This window comes from Merops nubicus, unplaced genomic scaffold (assembly GCF_000691845.1).
Source record: "Merops nubicus isolate BGI_N331 unplaced genomic scaffold, ASM69184v1 scaffold3248, whole genome shotgun sequence".
In the NCBI taxonomy this organism is placed as follows: Eukaryota; Metazoa; Chordata; class Aves; order Coraciiformes; family Meropidae; genus Merops; species Merops nubicus.
The window spans coordinates 84625-108685 of NW_008626184.1; the positions used below are offsets into that span (position 1 = coordinate 84625).

Sequence of the window (24061 nt, forward strand, 5' to 3'; positions counted from 1 at the left end):
CCCAGGCTTCTTGCCTCCTGTGAGAAGAGTCACGATCCGTCCAGCCTGTGAGTGATACGTCTCTCTTCTTCTGGCAGCTGCAGAAGTTAAAAGCAGTGATTTGAGGAGGGGTGATAGCTCCTGCTGGATCGGCCTCCCCCAGTATAGCACACATCTCTTCTTCCAGCCTGTAGCACGTAGCTCGTTACGGTTCTGTGCAGAATGATTTCTCTGCATGGCCAGGTGATGTTTAAGGAGACTAATGAGAGAAATGATACGGCCCAGAACACTGGTGTCAGGAAATATATTGCAAGGTGTCTATCTTGGGGAAGCTGAAAGCAGGGCTTGTCTTATTATATATTTCAGAGGGGATGTCTGTGTCACCACGAAGTTAGACATGCACCCTGTCCTGTACTGCATTCAAATTAGGGTTTTTTTTTTTTGAATAGTAGCTTTCCATTCAATTTTCATTGGCTTAACGATAGGCTCCATGTTGTACAGGGACAAAACAAGAGTCGGTCACATTGGCACACCATTCTTTTGAAGCAGGAACTTGTTTCTGAGGCCATTGTAACATAACTATGCTAGTGTCAGAGGACAGGAGGAAGGTTATTATGGGCTTCTGCTTTCTGTGAGGAAAATCAAACAAATGTCCTCAATGGAAAAAGGAAGCCAGCAGCTGTATGTGATGACCAGAGAATGTTTTTGTGCAGTGACATTGTCAGTACCTGGTCTGTTTTCAAACTGAAAAAAAATGCCTTTTTTTATCTTTTTTTCTCCTGCTGTCAACTGAAGTGGAGAAACTCCCCCCGTGAATTTTCATGAGATACCTTTTCCTCATTTCTAGCACTTAACAATCCAATTATATTTGGTTTTATGCTCGTGTTTGCCTCTATTGCCATTGTTAGGTTTTTGAGTCAGAGAGATTTTTCCATCCTGATGGTGCGGAAGAAAAATATGTTTCATTATGACTGGTTATAACCCTGCAAATCTTTTTTCTCGCTTGGGTTGATGACTATTTTTTTATGTTGCATTTTGTACTGATGCCTAAAGTGAAGTAGAATGAACCACAAGAAAGAGAAGCTTTACTAAAATATAGCTCCTTCCACTGTGTAGAATTATCTTGAAAAAAAACTTGAATCTTTCTAAATCTATGCTTTTTTCCCCCCAATATTATTCAAGTAGTATTTACAAATGAATGTTGCTTTTGTAGGGATTGTTTATGAAGCCATTGCTCTTAGCATTCCCTGCTTACCTGTGAACAAATCACATGGCACAGATAAGGTATCTTGTTGTTTCCCAATAGGGTGACCTTATAAACAGATTCTGCAACAAGACAAGCTTTTAAATTCCTAACCAAATATATTATGTGAGTAATAAGAAGAGCTCCTCAAAATGGCCACAGAGGCATTTCAGAGCACATTTGTGGGAATATTCACTTGTGCTAGCATTCATTAAGTTTGCTTTCAGCAAAAATTCTCATGAATGAAGTTTTATTCACTAGTCATTACAATTATTACTATGCTACCACGGCAATAACCAGATGCTTTATATAAGGCCGGGACCTGATTTTGTTTAAGGCTGGAGAAACATATTAGAGGGTCTCCAGAGAGTCTGTTGTCTAAATATAAGACCAGTCTCAGCTAACAGCTCATGACTGGGAGCTGCAAACCCTCAGAGAGCAGTGGGTTTGTTTACAAGGAAATTCACAGCTAGAGAAAGATGAATGCAGAACCATACCAAATGTTATACCACTCAAACTCTGGTGTGTTACAGTGTCACAACTCCTCTGAATATGAAAGTCATACATTACACATTTTTATGTTATCAAGGTAGTTTAGGTGATAATGGCAAGTCATACAGGTAGAAGGGAGTAGCTCTACAGATGCAGTTCATTACCATACTGGACCAGTTTATCCACTCACTAATGAGCACACTGGAACTGGACTGTTTCAGGGGTTTAAATTTTGAAAATGGCCTAACCCAAATATGTGTACCAGGAAAATACCTGAAGGATAGGCTATGCCAAAGAGTTGGATTCTGAGTTGTGCAATACAGGGACTCCTGGAATGTGAATAAAGCCCTTCCTGGAAAAGTTAAATGTGATTTCTAGCTATGCACAGCTGAAGTGTGCGTGAAGCCTTCTCTTCTCCTGTCTAGAGGAACATTAAAGAGCAGAGGTATCCTCTTGTGCTGGAGGAGGATAACTGTGGCAGGGCAGTTTCAGCTTTTGGCTGGCTGTATTAAAAATGAGAGATCAAGGAATCATGGCCAATTTGAATGCGGATATTGTGCCCAAGTCTAGGCACAAGGAAGTGTTTTCAGAGCTGAAGCTCATTTGCTGAGCACGACGTGTCCAGTGTTGCTTTGTGTGCTTTCCCTTGCTGGGGAGAAGCATGTACCCTGTGCCTTGGAGGTGGTGCAGTTTGGCTGGCCGATTTGTGGAGTCACTCAGTGTGCAGTGAGTGGCACTGGCTACTCTCTGGAGAATTGATTCTTGGGTGTACCAGGGTGCAAGATACACCAAGGTCATGGGTACAAGTTGCATAATATATCTGTGGAAAATGAAGCAGTTCTGTGGGGTGGAGGGAAGGAGCTGTTAAAGAGGCAGTGTGCCAATCGCGTGCATTACTCAAACCTCAAAATAACCATTCCTCTCTCCCTGTAGATCAGTCAGAACAGTTTGTTGGCAGCAGAGCTAAGTACAGGACACTAAGTATTTCTCCTCTTCTGTTGTCTCACTGCTCTCTTTTCCCATATTGTATGAAAAAACAAAAAAAAACAAAAAAAAACTTATTAGTCCTTCCTTGCAATTACCTTGTCTCCCTGTCCTTTCCTCTGGCTTTTCCTTGTTCTGCTTCATCACTCAATCATTCAAATGATTTCTTCTTAACAGATAAATGCAGTTTTACTGCATTTTTTTCTTCTCTTGGGGAAAGACTTGGTCCCTTCTTTTGTCCATCCCACAGCACAAGTTGTCATGTTCTGGCACTGCAGTCACTCCTAAGTCCTTGAGCTATCATGTATTCTGTTTGTGTTTGAGGAATTGAAAATCAATCACGTAGCCTTATGGCTTAGGTTCAGCACAATTCTATTATGCCCACTCCCAAAAGTCAATTCAAACCTTTTGGGTTATATTTCAAAGCCTAATCAAGCTTGCTGTCCAGAGTGGTTTAGAGTCAACTCACTCTTGTCCATAGGTCTGTTTATTAGAGTTTTTCTGTCAGAAACAGGCGTGGAAAAAAGCAGTTTTCATAGCAGTAGAATCATTCAGTGGGCATTTTTCAAAGACAAGCCACTCAAACAGGTTTTATGGTAGAGGAATTCTTACTGTTGTAATGAATTTCTGCAAACATGTTTAAATTGTTTGGGGTTTTTTTGTTTGTTTGGTTGGTTTTTTTTAATGCTATGTTGGTACAGGTGTTCACAACTCTCCTTTCTCATAAAGAGATGCAACAGTTTACTGGCATCAGTTTCTAGTCCTGTCTTGATAAGATGGCACAAAAATTATTGCAGGTGCAGCTATAAACCTAGGTGTTGACTTTCATGCTTTGGACCATGTCAACAAATAATGATGGCACCTGCAAGCAGATGGGCCAAATCCTACAAGCATCATTTGTGCCACCTTCACTGGGCAGGTGCACTCACGTGAGACCGTGCATTGATTATATCAGTCCTCTTATGTTCAGCAAGGGCCGAAAACTCATCCTGAGGATGAAAGAAGCTCTGTAGGGAGCCAGCCATTAGCAATCCTCTGTGAAAATATCTATCTGTTGAATACTGGAGGCAGACCAGTCTCATCCCACTGAGAAGAAAGCAGTGACTGGCTCATAGTGCTGGCATTTCCAGCTGGTTTCTAGAAGTCTCCTTGTTCAGGGAAAGGCTGGTAGCCATTCTGTGGGAGCCAGGTGGGCAGTATAAATAGGAAACAGCTCTCTCCTCCCGTCTCCTGGGGGTAAAGGCATTGCTCTGTGACCCATTCTTTGTGCCTCTTCTCGTCCTGTATTCTGCAGAGGCGCAGAGATTTTCTTCAGTGGATGCTGGACTCCTGTGGCTCAGCTGAGTCCCTGGCAGCTGGGCGTCCCGAGGCGCTGGGTCCCTCTGCTGCTGCCAGCACCCCGGCTGAAAAGTGTCAGCAGACGCTGACAGAGGATGAGATAGCAGGCCAAGCTTTTCTCTTCCTGATCGCTGGGTATGAGACCACCACAAGCACACTGTCCTTTGCCACATACTTGCTAGCCACCAACCCAGAGTGCCAGGAGAAGGTGCTTCAGGAGGTTGATGAGTTCTCAGGAAAACACGTGAGTACTACTTGCTGGTGTGGAGATTCTTGCAGAGAGCAAGGCGATGCGAATGTCATCATGCAACTGTGGCACCTGCATGAGCCCTGTTTGTCTCCATTATTTATGCATATATTAACTTTTTATTAAGATTTCCAGTAAAAAAATTAAAATTAATCTATATTGTTTAGGGGTTTTGAAAACTGTTAAACAATGTCACTTTACAGCAACTGAAGAGATGTTCCAGAAACTTTGCGTCATAGTGAAAGCTTAATCTTTACAAAATATTTTAGATTATTGAAATAAACCAGCTGTGGACAGACTCTAAAACTACACATTTCTATTTTTTTTTTTTTTTCCTCTTGTCCAGATACTTTTATTGGGTTTTTGTCAATTTGATTTACTGATCTTTGTAAGGACATTAGCAGCATTCTTACAAACCATAAACTGCAAAGTTTTGGTTTAAATGTTCATACTTCTTTTTTTTTTTTAATTCAGCAGCAGAATATATGTGTATGCTTAAAAAAAAAGATCACGATATCTAATTCTCTTATACTTTGTTCAGATTAACTTCTCCTTCACTGCCTGTATTTACCAAGGGCATTTATGTTTCCTGGATAACTGTTGAGAATATTTTGTATTTCTGTCACACCACTCATCAGCCATTCTTCCAACCCTACACTGTCTGCCCAGGTTAGTTATGAGAATTCATACTGAGGGTCTTTTGATTTTCATGAGTGTTTCTATAATCGATGATGAGAACAAAAAAAGAATTCAATAATTTTCTGCTTTGCTGGTAATAAAAAATTCTCAACTATGCAAAGTGTGCCTTTCAAAAGCTACCACTGCCCTCTTTTTGGTTGTGCCAGGATTTGTGTACACAGAAAATGTCTTCTTTTGTCTTGCATGATGAGATTCTGAGTGTGGTGGTTCTGCCTCTAAGGCTGCTTTTGCTCTGAGGGTGCAGCTGGATGACAGAAGTGGAAGTGAGGACTGCACAGTCTGATCCACAGAGCATTTTCTTGGTGCACGCTTCATACCTATGGTGTTAGTTAACTCAGTACAGTGAAACTGTTGATGTATTATATTCTAACCTATAGGGCTTGGGTTATATTATCAGGTTATTAGCTCTACAACATTCCAGCTAGAGTGTTTTGACTTGTTTCATTCAAATGCAGCAGACCTAATTATGCTCTGGTGTGCAGTGAGGTCAGCTGACTTCCTGACAGCCTACAAAGATCTGTAGGTGCAACTTGGCCTGGAGTATGTGCAGTTTACTCAATAATACTGGTGGCAGAGTTGCACATGGAAACCCATAGGAAACAGCCCCAAGGTTTATCTCCTCACCAGTTCCTGAAAACTGATGGCCTAAGAAACCAAAGTGAAATTGCTGGGAGAGGAATCCGATATGTTTGGTGCACAATGTCCTTCATATCTCTGTAGATGGGGATAGGAATTGGTAACTTTTCCATCTTAAGTGGAAAGCTGGCTGGCAGCAGTCACTAACTGGCCAATTGCTTACAGATTTCTCACGTAGGGAGACCATGTTTATGGCTATGTCTATGTTAACAAGCAGTGTGCTCCCATAGAGAGATTCGTCATCTAGCTCAAGTGGTAGTGAAGATTGTTGGGTACACACTGTACACACCTCAGGAGTTTATTTTGGGTTAGTTTGAGTCTGACCATGTGTACTAAATTCCTCTCAGCAGTGGGACTGTTCTTCTGGTTTAGTTCCTGTTAAGAGAGACCTTGCTATGCTTTTGGAGACTGCAGTGTGAAACAATGCAAGAGACTTGCATGTGAGCAGACTCCTAATCCAAGGTAGAGAGTTAAATGGACCCTGTGTTGTATGTGGTCTGAGTTTTCACTCACTGTTAATAATATTTCAACAACAGTATAATTTGAACTTGTAACACTTCACTCTTTTGGTTCTCTAACAGGAATATTTTGCTAATAATTTCAGCTTTTGCGGTATCTAGTAGAGGTTGTGGAACTAGGGACACTTGTGGCAGAGAAGTTAAAACAATGTAGAGAGATGGCACAAATTAAATTAATGGTTTTTGCAGGTCAGCACTGTACACAGTCTGTGTGATGCCTCAACCCAGACTGGTAGCCTCAGCTCAAACCATGCTGTCCCATGGCATATACTGACTGGCAGTTCCTTCCAGATCACTTCCCCATACTTTACTAGTCTCTAGGTTTAGCTTTGTATGATGCATATATGGCTGTATGGCCAAAGAGAAGAAGGAGAGAAGTATGACTATTCATCTGCTGTCTTTGCTGCCAGGGGATCCATAGACCTGTCTGTGCAGCCCCATGCTTCAAAAGATTTCCTATTACAAACAGTTCATGATTGGAGGTGGAGCAATGCTCTGCTCAGGAAGTCCATCCCAGAATAAAGGAAAGGGTGCAGCAGTTCAATCCTTTTAGTCACTGTAAGTACTTTTAGCCTAGAAAATAAGATCTGTGTGAATGGTTTGCAAGTTACAGGAAAAGCTATTTTAAAACTGGGAATATATACATGCCATATTCAGTTGTCATGCAAGGGAGAGGAAGGGAGGGGGCATAGCAGCTACAGGCTCACTGTTAGTTTTAAAGTCAGTTGTTTAGAAATTTGGTTAGGTTGTTGCTTGTGCTTAGCCCATCAGCTTCGCTCTTATCAAGGTGTTTTGCATTTTTTGGAAAGGATGGGCTTTAGAATGCCAAAACATGGAGAATGGTAGAGTAAGGTTGTTTTGCCAGGTGGTGGAAGACTGCTTTGATTTACAGATATGCAAGTGTTAAATACACTTCAGCCACATTTGCACTCAGGTAATTATAACTACAAAATGTTGTCCACCACGTCCCCCTTCCTTCCTCCAGCCATTTCAGTTGCCTCACGCAGCATGTTTTATTGCCCTAATCTGTGGTGTGGAGCTGTGTCTGATTTTACAGCAGCTGCTGTGCATCATCACAGAGATGGCTGTACTTTGGTGGTGGACAGAGTGATTTCTACACTCATTTACTAAAGTTTATACAGACATGTGAGAGCCATCTGAGAAAAGGAGCTATAAATGACAGGTGCAGTTCCAGGTTTTTTGGCACACCAGTCAAAAACTCAAAGCACAGTGACCTTGTGATCGTAAGGAGAGCCAGGTCAGTCCATTTGGGCATACAGCAGTATTTTGGTGGCTCTGGACATTGTACTTAAGGATATCCCTGAGTTTGCTCTGATATTCATCTGTCTTGCTTGTGCAAAGGGTGCCATAGCAGAATGGAACAGCATGATAGGGAAAGCGAAAGCCAAGTCACTGCTGTGTTGGAGAACCCTCTGCTAGCTTGGTGTAAGCTGCTGTGGTGTGATGCAGAAATATGAGGTTAGGTGCTGAAAGTGGTCCCAGTGCTGTGCTGGGAGTTGGGAGCTCAGAGAAGAAGCATGTTGGACTCACAGCATTGTATTGCTGTGTTTTGTCTGGCCAAGTTTGCCTCAGAGCTGTCTTGCGAGAGACCTCTCCACCACACTGCCTGAACTGTAGAGATGGCACTTAGGCAAGCATCCTCAGAAAACAGTACCTAGAGTGAGTCATGGATTGTCACCTCTTTTTTCACCTCCAGGAACTTCCTCATCTGTTCACTAAAATATTTTTTAGGTCTTCCCTTGGCTGGTAGCTCAGTGTGGATGGAGGCTTGATGATGTCTTTTTCCCTGAAAGTGAGAAGATGAGCCTGGTCCACTTCAGAGTCTGTCAAGGAGGAGAAACCTCTGTCCTCAGTTATCATAGAGGGCAGAGCATACAGGTTATTGTCCTTCTCACCACTGTCTGGATATTCGGTGTCTGGGAAGGGAGTGCACAGCTTTGCCTTGTCTCTGAAGAAGCAGAGAGAGAGAGGGTACTAAGTGGTGGCTACTGTCACCACCAACTGGATCTTCCCATTCTACTCCTCAATCCCTGTGACTGCTCCAACGGCACTGGGAAAAACAAGTTTGAGCATAATTCCTCTAACAGGTGAACTGAAATTAAAATTGTAGATACTATGACCTGGCCCTCCTCATGAATCCCTTGAGGGTATAGTATGTGTGGTGTAAAGAGCCACCAACTGAAAATAAGATGCACCTATTTGCTGCAAGCTTGTTGCTGGGTGTGCAGCTTGTTTTGATACCGTGAAGACAAAATAAACAAGATGACAAGAGAGTTAAATATGAGCTGGTGGGGGCAGGATACCTACATCTGTGTGTGTATAAAAGAATATTACTTTCTGCAGAGACCACAGATCGTTTCCAGGACAGCAGAGGGGGGTCAGATCTTCAGGTTAACTGGTACAACATGTTTAATATTATTACAGGTATGATTATATGAGTCAGCTGAGAAGCTAGCCTGGTATATACCAGTAAAAGAGGACAGGGGGGAAAAGAAATTGCTATTTCAAGACCAGATTATTTTTACAGTGTTTGTGGTTAACCATCCCTAAACTTTTAGAGGTTATGCTGTTGTGAAAGAAATGTTTTTGTCCACATTAACCAAATGAGAGGGACTACACCCATGGTTTTCACCCTCTCTGTTTCAGTCAAAAACGATCCCGGTGCGGATTTGTTAAAGAACACTTCAGAAGACATGTATTTGTGAACAGTTTTTGCATGTGTGGCTGATTGTTTTGTTGTGAAAGCAAGTTGGTTTTTATTTATTTGTGTGTGTGTGCACTTAGCAAAAGCGTAGCAAGCCTGCAGCATGCACTTGTTCTGAGCAGAGAGATGCTTGCTTTTGAGCCCCACTGCACTCTGAACTGCTCTGTATGTTTTGTCCTAAGCCACAGTGTTTAGGACCTGAAAGACTGCTGCATCTTCCATGCTGGGGATTCCCTTAACATGAACTCAATCTTTCTTGCCTCTCTTCTGATTTTAGCTCTCTTTTTTACCTCTTCCCATTTTAGCATTTAAATGTCTATCTGTCTCCCTCCTTTCTCCCTCCTCTCAAGCCTGAGTCATTCACAATTTTATATATATATTTTTTTTTATTTTATTTTACTTTTTTTCTTTACTGGACTGCATGATTTTAGACAGGAAGAGCAGAGGCACAAAACAGTTTGCAAAAACAGGTGATCAAATTAACTTGTTAGCTGAGGTTGTTTGTTACTCTTAGGTGAAATGTGGTAAGTGGCTATGTATGTGCTCCTGATCTGTTGCAAAGTAAGCAGACCAAGTTAAACCACTGTAATGAGATCATTTTTCTTGAAGGAGGGAAAGCAAGTATGCTTTAGGGCAGCTAAGGGGGGCAAAAAAGACATATAAGAACGAAGTGCTCTGCCTCCATGTAATAAAGAAATGCATACTTGAAGGTGCTGAGTGTAGAGAAATCTGGAGCAAGGAGCACCCTGAATTCTAATCTCAGCTTAGGGAGTAATTTACTGCATGTTCTTAGTAATAGACAACCATGTCTGTAAGCACCAAGTCTTCTGATTTGTTAATGCAAGTTTTGGGTTTTAGCTCGTCTCTGCATAAACCTCTCATTACTTAATGTTCCACAAGAAAACATTGCATGGAAGGCCTAGAGTGGGAGAGCCCAAGACGTGTTGCTGCACTGATAATGCAAGGCTGCAGGAGCTCTGTGCTAGCCAGAGAGGTCTGGTGAAGGACAGAGGAGCAGCTCACTCCTCCTTGCTGCTAATGCCTACAAATACCTTCAGGACCCCTGAGAAAAAAGAAGGAGAGCACAGGAGTTAGGAGTAGGAAATAGAAGTAAATGGTTGAAAGGGCAGCTATTACTGTGAAACATTCATTGGAGACTGCAACACCAACTGGGTTTTCCATTCTATTTTTAAAATGCCATGTACAGCTCTTATTTATCGCTGCTTGATATGATACTTGGAAACATCAGTATGGAGAGGAATGAAGAGCAGGATAAGCCCCAGCAATGTCTCCACTCCATCCAGTTTCCTATACACACAAAGCACTAGCGTAACTTTTGAGTGCTGTTGTGACTTACCAACATTTTCACCACTGGCTAAAGCCCATAAAATTTAGAGAAATTTCAGTGTCCTGCCATAGTCTCTCACTACTTAAATGGAGATTTGGAGGTTTTTCTTTAGTGGAAAGAAATTTTCCTGCTCCCATAAATACTTGGTTTTCTGTTGCTCTAGGTCCCAGGAATATTTTCAGTGTTTCTAGTTGAAAATGCTGACCAGACTTTTATGTTCCAATTGTATTCGTTCATGTCAGTAATACTGAATGATGCCAAACAAATGCCATTGCAATCCATAGTTTCATTTATGAAAAGGTACTATTCAATTCCATTTTAACTGCTGTGTGTGGTCGGTTGTGAATGGGCCAGGTTGAACTGAACTGATACAGAAGCACCTCCTTTATTATTTATGACTTTGGCTCTGTAATTTATTAAACATACTGTGTGTGGCATTTGCTCATCTAGGGTATCTTGGCGTGTCATCACTGACTTGCATGGAGTCCTACTATTTTACACTGGCTTATAATTCTGTTCTTCGCATTGAAGAGCTCCTTCCCAAATATCTCTGCAGTCTAATGGAGATATCTCATTGTAAAGAGATCTTGCTTTTTCAAAATCTTCCTTTCCCATAAAATTCCCAGAGGGTGGTGGGAAGTAAGACCATTTGTATGGTGTCTCTGTGCCTGACTGAGTTCTTTAGGTTTTTTAAGCTGTTTATGCAGAGAACCTCCTTGGCAGCACAGACTGCTTTCTCTGACCATTAGTGAAAATCAGAGGGAAAAGAGATGGCACTGTCAGGGAATAACCACAACAATTTGTGTGAGTTTGGTGCCTTTCATGATGTTTCTCAAGGCGCTATGCCCTCAGAAGCTTGCAGCTACAGAGACTAACCTGCACTAAGTAAATATTGCTGATGGTGGAAGTTTGCATTTATCAAGAGCTGCTGAACTGTAAATAGTTTGCAGAAAAAAAGAGAGTCTCTGTTACACATTCATACACATCCATGCACAAAAGATACAAAATGAGTAAGCACAAGCAATATTGTATGGGGTTGCTGTTTATTCTCTTCCGGGAAATGACCCTCTTTGATTTCTGTGTTTAAGATGATGTTGCAAAGCCTCACATCATTCACAAGTGTCAGCTGTTAGCAATCAGCTTTGTTGTTAACAAAAAGAAAGAAGCTTTTAAACATGTAGAGACTGAAAGTTGTTAGATTTCTGTGATTCTTCATGCAATTGCTCAGTATCTGAAATCTCTTCATTATCTTTGTCTCATGGTGCTTCTGTACATACAGATTGAATATTGCCAAGGTAGGAGACAACAATAAGCCCCTCCCTGCATTTCCCATCTTCTCGTAGTATCTAGAATCTACTGATTTTGAATGCAGGCCTTGGACTCAAGAGACACAAAGTCACTTTTCTTGAGCAGAGGTTATTTTGGTTCCTAACTTTCACTGACTTAAACACCTCTGAGACTCAAGTCTTTGGTCTTTTTACCAACTGGTGTCTCTGCTGTATCAGAAGAAGTAGCCTGAGAAAGCTCTTCGTCCCAACCATGCCTCATGATCACCCACTTTGCCACAAGCTTTTTCCTAGACACAAGTGCTGAGAGGAGGGACCTGGGGGGGGGAAGCTTGCACTCAGTTTGCTCAGTGTGCAAGCCCTAGCAGGTATCTCTTTGCACAGGTTTTCTTCTATTCCAAGCACCCTCACAGTGCCAGCTAGAGAAGTTGTCCTGGAGGTTTTTCTGGAAGATCACTATCACGTGCTTCTGCATTACAAAAGCTGTGGTTTTTAGGCATTCTTTGGCAGAATCGTGGGCAAGAAGGAGGAGTGTGACCAGTCAGGAGCCACACAAGGGCAGTTCTTTTTGCTTTCCATGTATCTGTAGTCCTTACACTATATCTACAGGTCTCTGCCCTCCAAAGGTACCCCTTAAAAAGATAACCACTTCCTGGAGAACCAGGTTATTTATTTTTTATATGGAAAGAGTTGAGTCAGTCAGCTGGTAAGTCCAGGGTGTCTTTTAGGAATGTTGTGGCTTTACTTTTGTGAAAAGTCTAATGTTAGCTTATAGGAAAAAAGTCAGTGTTTTAAACCCCAGTGGTATCTTGGCATTTTCCCCCTTCCTTGACTTTTCCAAGAACCATACCAAAAAGACAATTTGGGTATGAAAAAAAACATTCAACAGCTCAGAACTAGTGATTCTATGTGGCCTGGAATGAGATTATTAATGTGCCTACATTTCAAAGAACTTTTTGTTGTTGACATTGCATGTTCATTTACCCCTCTTCACCAAAGTGAAAAAAAAAAAAAGACTTTTATTTTTCCATTCATTCAGATCAAGCTTATCAGTCTCTTGCTCATGAAGACTAATTTATCTTTTCCTTGCAATGTCACATGTTGCTCAGTGACTCTGCCTTATTGCTATTCTTCAGCAAAACTGAGTCTCAGGTAATGTATGCTAGACAGATACTCATTTTCACCCCTGAATCTTCCTGGTATTTTGCCAGCCTCATAATAATTGACCCACTATCCCTGCTACAGGGCTCATATTAAAGAATAAATTTTTCTAGTGACATGGAACATTTAATAGTGAAGATGTTACTAATACAACACTTTAAATGCGATTAGACAGATTTGTATAAAGAGGAAGTAGAAGGAAAGATGCATCTTCCCTGTCTTTCTATTCCTTCCCCATCTCCTCTCCATCTGAGTCTTTTATGGAGAAAAGAATGTATTTGCTATTAACCTAAGGAAAAATATCACTGTTGTATAAGAAGCTGATTAAAATTTTCTTCAGGATTTGTATCCCAGATGCTCCCGTATACCACTCTGGACATTATATGGCAATCAACATGCTCCCCCCAGGGACAGAGAAAACCAAATTCATACTAATATCAAGGCTTAATCAATGTTAGCTACCAGTACCACTGTTAACTTTTTAGCTAAAGATAGGTACCATTGTTTGCAGGGTGGAGCATAATTCCAGGTAGAATTGGTAGAGCAAATTTTGTGCTGGGCAGTCAAGGCTTGCAGAAGTGAGCAAAGAGATAAGCTCAAACCACAGTAAATAGCATCAACCCCCTCCGTGACATTGGCAGGAACATGCTCTTGTCAGAGGAGTTACTTATGGCAGGAAGAGAGGTGCACATGGCAAGACTTCTCAGGACAGGGAATGCCCTTCATGGGTGTAAGTGCCTGATCTTTGGATGGCAGTCTCTCTAGCACTCGGGACGTTTCTCCTGTGTGAAGTAGGGATTATGTCCAGAAAGGTATTATACTAAAATATACATATATATATACATATATATATAGGTTATATTCATGGAAGTTAGGTGCCAAAAAGTTTTCCATAAGATATGTACTGCTGAACTGTAAATATCTAGCAATGAAAGGGAGGACAGCCAGCCACAGGCACAACCTCAGATGCAAGAAATCAGAGACACCAAACCATCTGGCCCCGAAAGAACTTACAAATGAGAGAGGGTGGCCTTGAACATCTGTGTCATGACCCCACACTGTGTCTCAGCATTAGCAGCCAATCACATTCATCAGCCAGGAACTTGTCTCCTGGGGAATATTAAACACTAAACTAAACAAAGAAGCATTTTTAAGCTCTGTGACAGTTAGCATCCATTTGGAATGAGATCCCTCTACATCCCCTGATTGACAGGCAGATTTCTTCAAGACATGAAGATGCTGGTCCAGCTCTGGCATACTCATTTGCTGTTGGGATCTCCACTGGCCTGTCTAATTCTGAGGTGACTTCAAGACTCTGGGCTAAATCTTGCTTTAATAGCATTCTCCTTCATCAGGACAATAATGACTCGAGATTTGTGAAAACAAGCATCACTTTCTTGGTAAAGACTTTCCACAGGTAGAGAAAGAGGAGGAGAGGTATAGGGGAACAGGTCAAAAAATTAAAAACATCTACCAAGTTGTGTGTGTGCACATGCCTGCATATGAGAGAGTGGAGGTGGGAGAGATTGAATCGTGGCTGAAGAAGGTCTTTCATCTGAAAGTTCAGCACAGATTCCTGAATTGCACATATTATATGCATAAGGTGCAGAAGCTGAGCCGAGGAGAACACATGCCTAATTTGTTAAGAAACAGCAAATCCCCAGCAGCAACCAGGAAGAAATTAAACTTGTATTCAGCTTATTCATAGCTTAAAAATGATCTTAGCTTGTATGAATGTGAGGTCAAAAGGGAATTTTTTCCTCCAGGTATGTACATAAATTAGGTAGCATTAATAGGAAGTAACCAGTCCATTTATTTGTCAATAAGTATTCAAAGTGAAGGCTGAATGAGCCTGTGCCAGAAGGAATGGAAACTAGTTTGCATTTCATGATTATGTAAAACAGTTCTTGGTAGAATGAACTTCTTGTGACCTCTTCCCCTCCGCCCCGTCTTTTTTTTTTCTCCCTCTCTACCACCCTGGCAGCACATCTGTATTTATATAATTTCCATTTCTAACAATGTGTTTGTGTGTTACTTTTAATCAGTATGAGATGGGTTTTCTGTTGTTTGTCCCGCTTCATCTTATTCTTTCCTTTTAAAATGGGAAGAAAGAAAATGTGATATTTCTGGGTGTGGCTTTGCTCTAGAAATATATTGATCATCCAGCGATATGAGTGAACATTTCCTTAGTTAACCAGATAGCAGACTGGTGCAGAGGGGAGTGGTCAGGAAAACACAAAGAAAAGTAGGAAGCACATACTATCTGAAGACTGTTCCATTTCATGCCAGTTAATAGTTTTTACTGTCTCAGAGAACTGGATAGTACCAATTTTTCTCTAGTATTGCCAACTAATTCAATGTTTGGTTTTAGAAGGGTTGCTGCTGTTTTTCAAAATCAAATCCTTTAAAGCAACCAAAACACTTGTACCTCAGCGTAACTAGTCACATTTTGAGTGTTTCTTCAGTGCCCCAAAATGCTTCCTGCGTAAGTGGGCTGGTCAGAAATGGAATTTTACTGCTGTAGCAGCCACTGAGATAGGCATTCGGGGCCTCGATCAAGGGAGGCTGAGGACTTTTACACACTGAGTGGATAAATAGGGGCTTGAATGAAAGCTTATTTAATAACTGGTACCAAATTCTGCAGTTGCCTTAGTCAGGTCTCAGATGTAATGAGACTGAAAAACTCAGTTACTTTCTCAGTCCTGGGAATTATCCTTCCTGGCTGTCACTGAGGCATAGTGCATTAGGTCACATTGTGCAAGCAGAAGAATTCATTCTTCAGTATTGTTGACTCAGTATTTTCCACCTGTATGAAATCTGCGCTTTCAGAATTCAACAAAATACTAATATTATTTTATATGTAAAACATTTTGATTTTACATACTTCTTAACAATTGAATTGCAACAAAATTTCTGTTAATATGTGGGTTAAAAAAACCCAAAACTAATTCTTATTATTATTTATTTATGCTTAACACACCGTCAGGTCAAAAGAAGGAATGTGTTAAATTGATTTTGAACTTCTGGTACAGTAGAAAATTTGAATCAACTTTAATATCTTTCTCAATACTCTTAGTTGCACTTGAAATTTAAAGGAGAAAATTAAGAAAAAGTTAAAAAGTTATGAAAATTGGGCAATTATCCCAATCCAACAGTGTTGTTGATCTAAATGAAGAAACAAGGAAGGAACAAGATGTCAGAAAGTCATTGTATTGTGAGCTGGAACAAAACACTCCTAAGAGCTCTTGCTTTTTGGAATTTGTTTTCAGGATGCGTCAAGTTCATATGCAGTCTGGGTACGATATGAAGAAGATTTTGTCCAGTCAGGAATGAAGATTTAATAGCCTGATAAGTAGAGAACCTTGCAGATAATTTCAAGGTGTTAATCTAACCTTGCTGTGCCTTTAATCTTTTGGCATTCTGAAGAATGTAAAAAACAAAAGCTGACCCTTTTAATATCATAGAGTAGTCATGGAGAAAATATTTCTTCCAGCAGAGCAGCTTTTAAATAAATTATAACTTTTTTTATTTTCCTGTGATGGGGAAAAATAACTGTAAGATGGATTTAAAGGGAAGTGAATTTACCAAATGTCCTGCATCTTCCTCTCTTGCTAATTAATAACAGTCAGATGCTCTTGTTCTGCAGACAGTGACTACAAAGAAAAGGATAAAGAACTTGGGAAAGCGTCTAGAGCCGAAATAATTAGGCAATTTATCATTTAGGGTAATTGGACTTGTGCAAAGCAGCACTATTTACCACACATTTCCATTTCTTCTAGCGGGGTATGAAAAATACAACTACATTGATTGGGAAATGCTCTTAGTGCTTTTTCCAATATGCATTGTGCCAGGGACATTCAGTTCAAAGTGTGGTGTTCCTCCCAGTGATTTCTTTTCCCTCAGTGATCTTCAGAAGCAGCCTTCAGCTTCTAAAACCTCAAACCAAAATTAGATTAAAGTGCGCAATATGGGGTCAGAAATGGGAGGGAAACAGAGAGGGGTTGCCACCAGGGAGTTTTCACTTAACAAATGAAAGCCTTTGCTTTGTTTCAAAGGAAAAATTGCCAAGTGGAGGCACATCTTAATCACATCGGTAGCCAGCTGAGATGTTTATGCTAATTTCCAAAGGTATGTAAGTATAGGAATCAGGGGGTCCAAAACTCCTGCTTCTGTGATGTGAAAAACACAAGCATTTAAGCACCACCAGCAGATAGCTCTGATGTTGTTTCAGTGAAGGAGGAGAGGGGGAGAATAGTCACGAGGGATTTACTTGATTTTCACTTCACAGTTTGCCAGCAGTATGGATGCCCTTTCACCCAAAAGTGAGGTTTTCCATCATTTTTCCAAGGAGGAAAGTCCAGCTACCCCTTTGCGATTTAAATTATGGCGCTCTCTCAGCTTTGTGCGGCTGCTTTCCACCCTTGAAGATTACATCTTCACAAGCAGCTTTGCTTGTGATGGATGCTCTGGAAGCATCCAAACTCTGTGAATCTCACCACCAAAGTCTCTGGTACCTGATGACCCCACAACTGCCTTTCTCCCAGACGCTGGACGTGGCCTCCCAGCTTTGGGGAGAGGAAATCAAGTAGTGAGAGAAATTGTTATTTCAAAGTGATCTCGCTCTACCTGCCTGGTAGAAACCAGCCAGTGGAGATCCCTGCTGGGAGAGAGGAGGGGATGGGGGAGCAGGGGAGCGGGGGGAAGGTGATGTTTAAAAGCATTTTATTCCCTGCCTGTGAGAAATTCACAAATATGCACTGCCAGGCTGTCATAAATGGGTGCTGCAGAAGTGCTTTTAAGTGACACAGCTTGACACCAGTTGCATGCATGTCTTCAGGTAGTGTCACAGGTTGTGGGTTTTTCCCGCAATGGCTTGTGATTTTAAAACATTTCTATGCGTTTGATACCTTCTTTAATAAGATTGTAATGATTACCAACAAATTCCTATGGAGACAGGAGGAGCAAGAAGTAGTAGTTTGTTACCTAAAATTCTGCCTGTTGCCTGAGCAAGCTCAATGTGAGATAAAACACACAATTTGGATGCAAACTGGGAGTGCTTGATCCCTCACCAAAGGGGCATGCAAGCTCAGGTACTGAAAGACCTAGCTCTGTGGATGTGGCTGTGTTGGCAACTGAGAAAGATTCCAACATTTTCAGGCTTTGTGCTATATCATAATTTGTTGGCTGTTTACGTTGATTACCTGTGCTGAGCAGAGCAGCCAGCTTAAATTTTAGGACCTCCAGGTTGTTTGGCTTGGAGGTAGCATCCAAATACCTTTGAAGTGACCCTACTTATTTACAAGGAATGTGCAAAGTCTCTTTTTTGCTCAGCCCAAGGGGAACTGAGCAGAAGGACGTGGCTCCTGCCCTTATAGCTCCATGGAGCAGTGTTGATGGTAGCAGCCTCCCACCAACTTGAGTTTGCTCTACTTCTGAGACCGTTCCTGGTGCTTCCTTGTCTTGTCATTTGTTTTCCTTTCTGATCCTTTTCCTTCCTTCCTGACACACAGGTCTGTACAGAGAACTACCAGGAGAAACCACTCTGCCCACAGATGCCTTGTGCACAACCTTGCCTAACGTTTTGCAACTTTGCACAGGGGCTGTAATCCTCCTTACTTCATTCTGTAATTAAGCTTATCTGTTTCTTATATTTATCCAGAGAGATGAGCAGTTGCTTTACCTACAGTTTTGAACAATGTTTAACCCGAACAATAACTGTCAAGCAAATTACTTTCTGTTTCTGTTCTTTAGGTTTGGTACTTTGCCACTTCAGCACAGCAGACTTCTGAAAGTGGCAACAAGATATTGTATCTTTTCTAAATATTTTAGGTTATTTTGGTACTTTTCATATGATAGCAACCAAATGATACATAAATAATAACCTCTCAATGTACCCTACAAGGCTTGTAATATTAATCATTCTGTTTTTTAGGTGTGAGGCCCAGAGAATTTAAAAGTTTTGGCACAGAAAATAAAGAACTCATCGAGCAGTATTTGCATATTCTGGTTAACTTATATCCCACAAGGAATTTTTGTAAAAGCATCTGCTATTTCACCAATGGGTCTAAGTGAAAATACAGTGATTTTCATCAGAGATCTGAATCACTGAAGTCAGAAGGTCTACTGGTGTGCACAAATTAAAGGATATGCATGCATCACCTTATGCTAGGACAGAAGTGCAAGTTGTGTTTTCACTAGTATTTTGAGTAATCCCTGCAAAGCACACTCCTTTCCATTCTGCAGGGGGAAAACCAAAAGAGGTATTGTCTATGAAATTCATTAAACTATAGATTTTAAGTTTAGGAGTTTATTACGGTGCAGTCTAATCTTGTGTGCAACCAAGGGCATAGAACTCAGTGAATTAATTCTCTTTAAATTAGTATATCTGTTTTTAAAAGTCCCTCCCAGTTGTTTTAATTAGATGGCATAAAATGTCTTTCCTGACTTGAAAATGAAAGATCCCAAGAAGAACAAGGGAAACAAAATGTTTTAGTAATCTTTTTAATTGTTCCATTGTTGCAGGTTTTGCTATTCTAGAAATGTTGAGCAAAAATGTCTTTAATGTGTTGTCTTTATAGGATTGTGGAACCTTCTCCCTTTTGTGTTAATTAAACTTATAAATCCTACAAACTGAATCCAGGGTAACTGCAGACTGAAAGCCTGATTCTCTGTTTACATTTATTCCCCCTTTAACCTCTCCTTTAATGGGAATGGACCATCAAGGTGTATGTACAACATCTTCACGTTTTACCTGACAGCGGTGTTCTAATCACCTCACTCCTGCATGATACTATCTTGTTAACATATGAAGAAGTGCTTGCAACTCTGGTAAGGCCTGTTTATGGTGCCATAGTAGCACCTTGAAGCAGCTGAGAATCAGGCTCTGAAGACACATCTCTTGTTCTTACAATCCAGTTATTTAAAGAAAAGGAGCAACACTAATTTTGCTGGCAAGGAGCACAAAGCAAAACCAGTAATTCAGAAAATTATAAGAGAAAGTAAAGACAAAACATGACACACTCCATTAAGGTTTTCTTTTATTAGTGGGGAAAACATACATGTGTTTGTCATGGTGTGTGCTGGCTTTGGTATAAGAAGTGTAGCCCGTGCAAATTAATAGATTTTCTTGTAAAAGTTAAAGGTGCAGTGGAAACAATTTTTATTCTTTTTTTGTTCAGACTACCTTCTTTTATATTCTCTGTTGGGTTGAAGTAGGAACCTTGACATAGGAATGCAGGTAATTTGATTCAATTTTGGATCTTACTGGAGATTAAGTTCAGCTCGTAGACTAGTGACATAGAGGTGCCTGTCACTTAGGAAATCTGCAAAGGCTTGACTGAAAGACTTGGGAGGGTGTTGCTTTGGTTCAGATTATAAGTGAAATGAGTGCTGTGCCTTTATAATCAAGAGTCTGCTGTTGCTGGGCTTGGGGTTACAGTTGTACACTCAGACCCAGAGGACCAGCTGCTCTGCTGTAGATTGGGGCTGGTACTAAGGGGGAGTGAGAGACACAGTAAACACTCAGAGTAGCAGTAAATGACAAGAGGATATGATATGTAATATTAACCAGGCTCACTGTTTGCTTAGGCTTTAGAATGGTCTTTTAAATCAATCTTTTATTATCAGCTGTGCCTTAGCAGTGCACTTAAATGGGGAACAGTGCAAGGACACAGAGACTTGGTACAAAGTGAACATCCCACTTTCTTTCCTAGCTCTGATTTTACAAAAAAAAAAAACCATAGATCCAGGTCATGACAGTCAGATGTCAACTTTTTCCATGTTTGGCAATGTTTGGAATTGGGCTCTGATTTCATCTCCATTCCTGCCATAAAGATTCATCTTGCCACCAATCCTGACAGACTGCATAAATACAGCTGGGAATCTCATGCAAGGAGTCCCTCTTCTTCCACCCTAACCTTTCTGGCAAAAGTGAATGTACCACAATTTTTTTTCATCTCTTCCCATAGTTATTTATTCTTCTCCTAAATAATGGTTAGGTTTATTTCCATTTTCAATTTGGTGCCCTCAGATTCCCCTGAACTTCCATCACTCTTGGACTGCTGTACAAAAGATCCTTTGCACAGAAAAAAATATTTTCACCTCATTGTGCAACTATAATTGTAAACTGCAGTGATATCACCTGTTAGTGGGGTTTATTTTGTATTAGAAGTGTTAAGTTCCTGAAATTATTTCTGGACATTATGTGTGCCTGTTTTCAGGGACGTGCCTATGGGTTTTTAACATTCATTAGAAAATGTGGATATTAGAACTGGATAGAGTATCTGACCAAGCTTATCTCACAGACCTGGTTTTGCTCAATGCACCATTGTTTCAAGTGTTGTAGGTGTTGGTGGAGTTAAGTCTTTCTAAATGTTGTTAGATCTTTTTATAAGTGTATTATTTTCCTGTTTATATAGTTCTATAAATACTAACAGAGAAATTAAATGGGAAGTGTTGTCACAAGTTGGGGGGTTAAGGTTTTGTTTTGTAGGAAAACAATGCTACAAGATCTCAACATCCACCAAGCCAAACTAATTGCTGGAATGGTTAATTCAAGCTGAACTGAAATCTCAATACCGTCTTTTATATTTGCAGCTACTGATTTTAATCCCACTAATGCTCAGACTTTGCAGAGAAATGTGGCAGCCACAAGACACTTGCTGTACACAGGCAGATGTGCAAATTCTAAGCAGTGTATTGGAAAACTCGGCCAAGCCCGCAAGTGTGGCTTCATGCATCTAAATAATGTACACTTATATATCCTTCAGCACTGGACTATGCTATGGGATGGTAATTATAGACCAGGTCATTCTTGGTAGTAGATTTTTTTGAAAAAAGCTCTTGGGAGAACTTTCTTTTCCAAGCCAGCGATGGGGAGAAAGGGTTTCATTTCAGTGTGTTATCCAAAGGGTACAGCTCTTCAGTGGTGCAGTACACCTCGTCTCCTGGTCCAGCTCTGCGTTTCCATCAGCAATGCAGTAATCAAACCAAGCTATGGGATTTTAACCTCTTCACGTCTGAGTTGCAAGAGGCAAAGAGAGAATCAAATGAGCCTACACTCCCAACTGGATCTAGGAGCTTCTAAACTGTGCTGAGACACTAGACTGAATGCTGGTCCATCCAGTGAACACTAGAGGTGTGTTAACCAGAGCTGTTTGGGTCTGCTGCAGGAGTGAAAGCCCTAAGAAATGGATTTACACTGTTCTTCAGAGCAAGGTAGGAAAAAGATCACGAAGTTAAAAATCCATCTGAGTTTATGGATATATTCTGTCTGGATTCAGAGCTGGGAGAAGCAGAGATTCCAAAGGAACACTTGGAGATGTAACATGCAGTTAAACTGCAGCACTGGTAGGACTGGACAATCGCTAGTTAAAGCTAGTTAATTATTTAAGAAAAAAATTATGAAGTATAAAATATTCAAACTGCCTGTGCCAGATGCATGCCATTGCCACAAAGGCAGACACACCTGGCTTTTGAATTCTTGCCTGTTTATTACATGCTTTTAAAGTAAAGATATTTTAATACTAGTGATGGAGTAATATTATTTGTGAAACATTAATAATAAAATCTGGGGCAGAAATTTTACTATTTGTTTCTTCCAGAGAGGGATATGCCTGCTGTCCTTAAAAATGCAAATAATTTACAGCATTGCTTAGCTCCCTTGGAAATTAATAACTTACTAACTGTTGTGATAATTGTGCAGAGAACCCGTTACGGTAACACAGTGTAGCTACAAACTGACTGGGAAATTGGTGCCTTGAGTCTGAAATTACATGTTGCAGTTACCAGGCGTCATTTCAGATTAGCTGTACCTGTCGCGTGGGCAGCTCATCGGGAGCCACACTGGTGACTCAGAGACCTACAGGCTTCATCTTGTAGAAGCTGGCCTGGCATAGAGGGCTTAACAGAGAAACAAAGATGAAATAAAAATCAGGCTGTGCAGAGCTGTTGAGCCGGGAGACAGTCTGCTAGAGAAGCAGTTTGTTGGAAACCTAAGGAAAATTTAAAAAAAAAAAACCCAAACGTCTCCTGCAAAAGCTTGGAGATGGTGTTAGGCAGCTTACATACCCAGTGACATCTCTCGAGTACCTGGCACTCGCCTGAGCTCGCTGCCGGCATCTGTACACCTGCTCTTAGCAGGCAGAAGGCAACATTTCTCTGACTGTATCTAAAAATGGCATTTCTCACAGAAAAAAAAAAAAAAAAAAAGACTGTTAGTCGTGGTGTCTTTGCCAAACTCCATTTACATGTTGGCTGCTTAAAGACCCATCTGCAGCGTTGATCGCCTGACACCAGTTCACTTCCTGTCCTAAATTGCTGAAAAATCCCGGCACATAAAATGCTGGTGCCGTGGCTTTTCATTGAATCCATGACCTCCTCCCTCCCTGCATCTGCTTTGTGTGTTCTCAGCAAACTTTCCCATGGCCTGCCCTTCTGGGTCTCTATGATAAAGCTGGGTTGGGTGAGACCTCAGGACCTGGCCTCGCAGACATCAAATCTGGCGCTTCTCAGTTTCTCTGCTTGCCGTGTCATAGATACTTGCATTTCTGCTGTCGTGATCTGAAGTCCCCACCCCTTATCTGGGGACCATTGCTGGGTGTGCATGAGTAGTTCAAGTCACCTTGGGGAGAGGGACTATCTGGATGTGGAAGCACACATTTTGAAAGTGCACTGCGATCCTTCAGGGTATGAGTTTTATAAATGACAGATATTATAAATCCTGACTGCCTGATGGGAGGCACTGGAGTGGAACATTTTGTCATCAGTGCTTATTATCTCAAGATTCTTAATTAGTTTCATTGATAATTTTGTCGCACTTGAATGTTTCAAATGATTAAACGTTTCAGAGCTTGTTTGGTGGAAAGTGTCTCCATTGTGTACAGCAGGACATCATACTGACGACTCATAGCTGGTGGAGAAGTGGTGTTTACCATCCTTTTTGCAGCCCCTTCTCTGAGCACGGAGGTTGGGTCTTATCACGACCTGTTGCAGAACGCTGAGGTGTCTGGCTAGATGGGAGAATAGTGAAAAAGCCTAATTTTCCCTCTCAGCTTTGAATTCAGTATTTTTCCTCCACTGTCTACTCCACCATTCAGGTGTCCCAGCTGAAAGCACAGGAATTATTTGCCCGATTCCTGCAGAGAAAGATATTTCAGCTAGATGGGTTTTCCAGATTTAAAGAATTATACCTGAAGGAGGCTGCCTACAGTTTTCTTTCCATCTCCTTCACACTTGTGCTGAGGACAGTGGGTTCCCAGATGATGGCTGCAGATCTGTGGGTCTCCCTTTTGCACTTACTTGTTTTGACACCTGCCCACCCTGCTGGCCAGGGTGCGATGAGCCTCCAGCATCTGCTGGTGCCCAGGTTGCCACTTGTGTGGTACATGCACGCCAGCCAGCAGAGC

General features: G+C 41.1%; 1 protein-coding gene across 1 annotated transcript in view; it reads left to right on the top strand.

Annotated features, from left to right (window-relative positions):
• The window catches only part of TBXAS1 (thromboxane A synthase 1 (platelet)), a gene marked incomplete at its 5' end in the record, with an annotated part of 129894 nt that overhangs the window by 57119 nt on the left and 48714 nt on the right, over positions 1 to 24061 (top strand). Inside the window, one exon of the mRNA XM_008945897.1 lies at positions 3993 to 4280. Coding sequence (XP_008944145.1) covers positions 3993 to 4280 — 288 coding nt within the window. The remainder of the gene's footprint in view (positions 1 to 3992; positions 4281 to 24061) is intronic.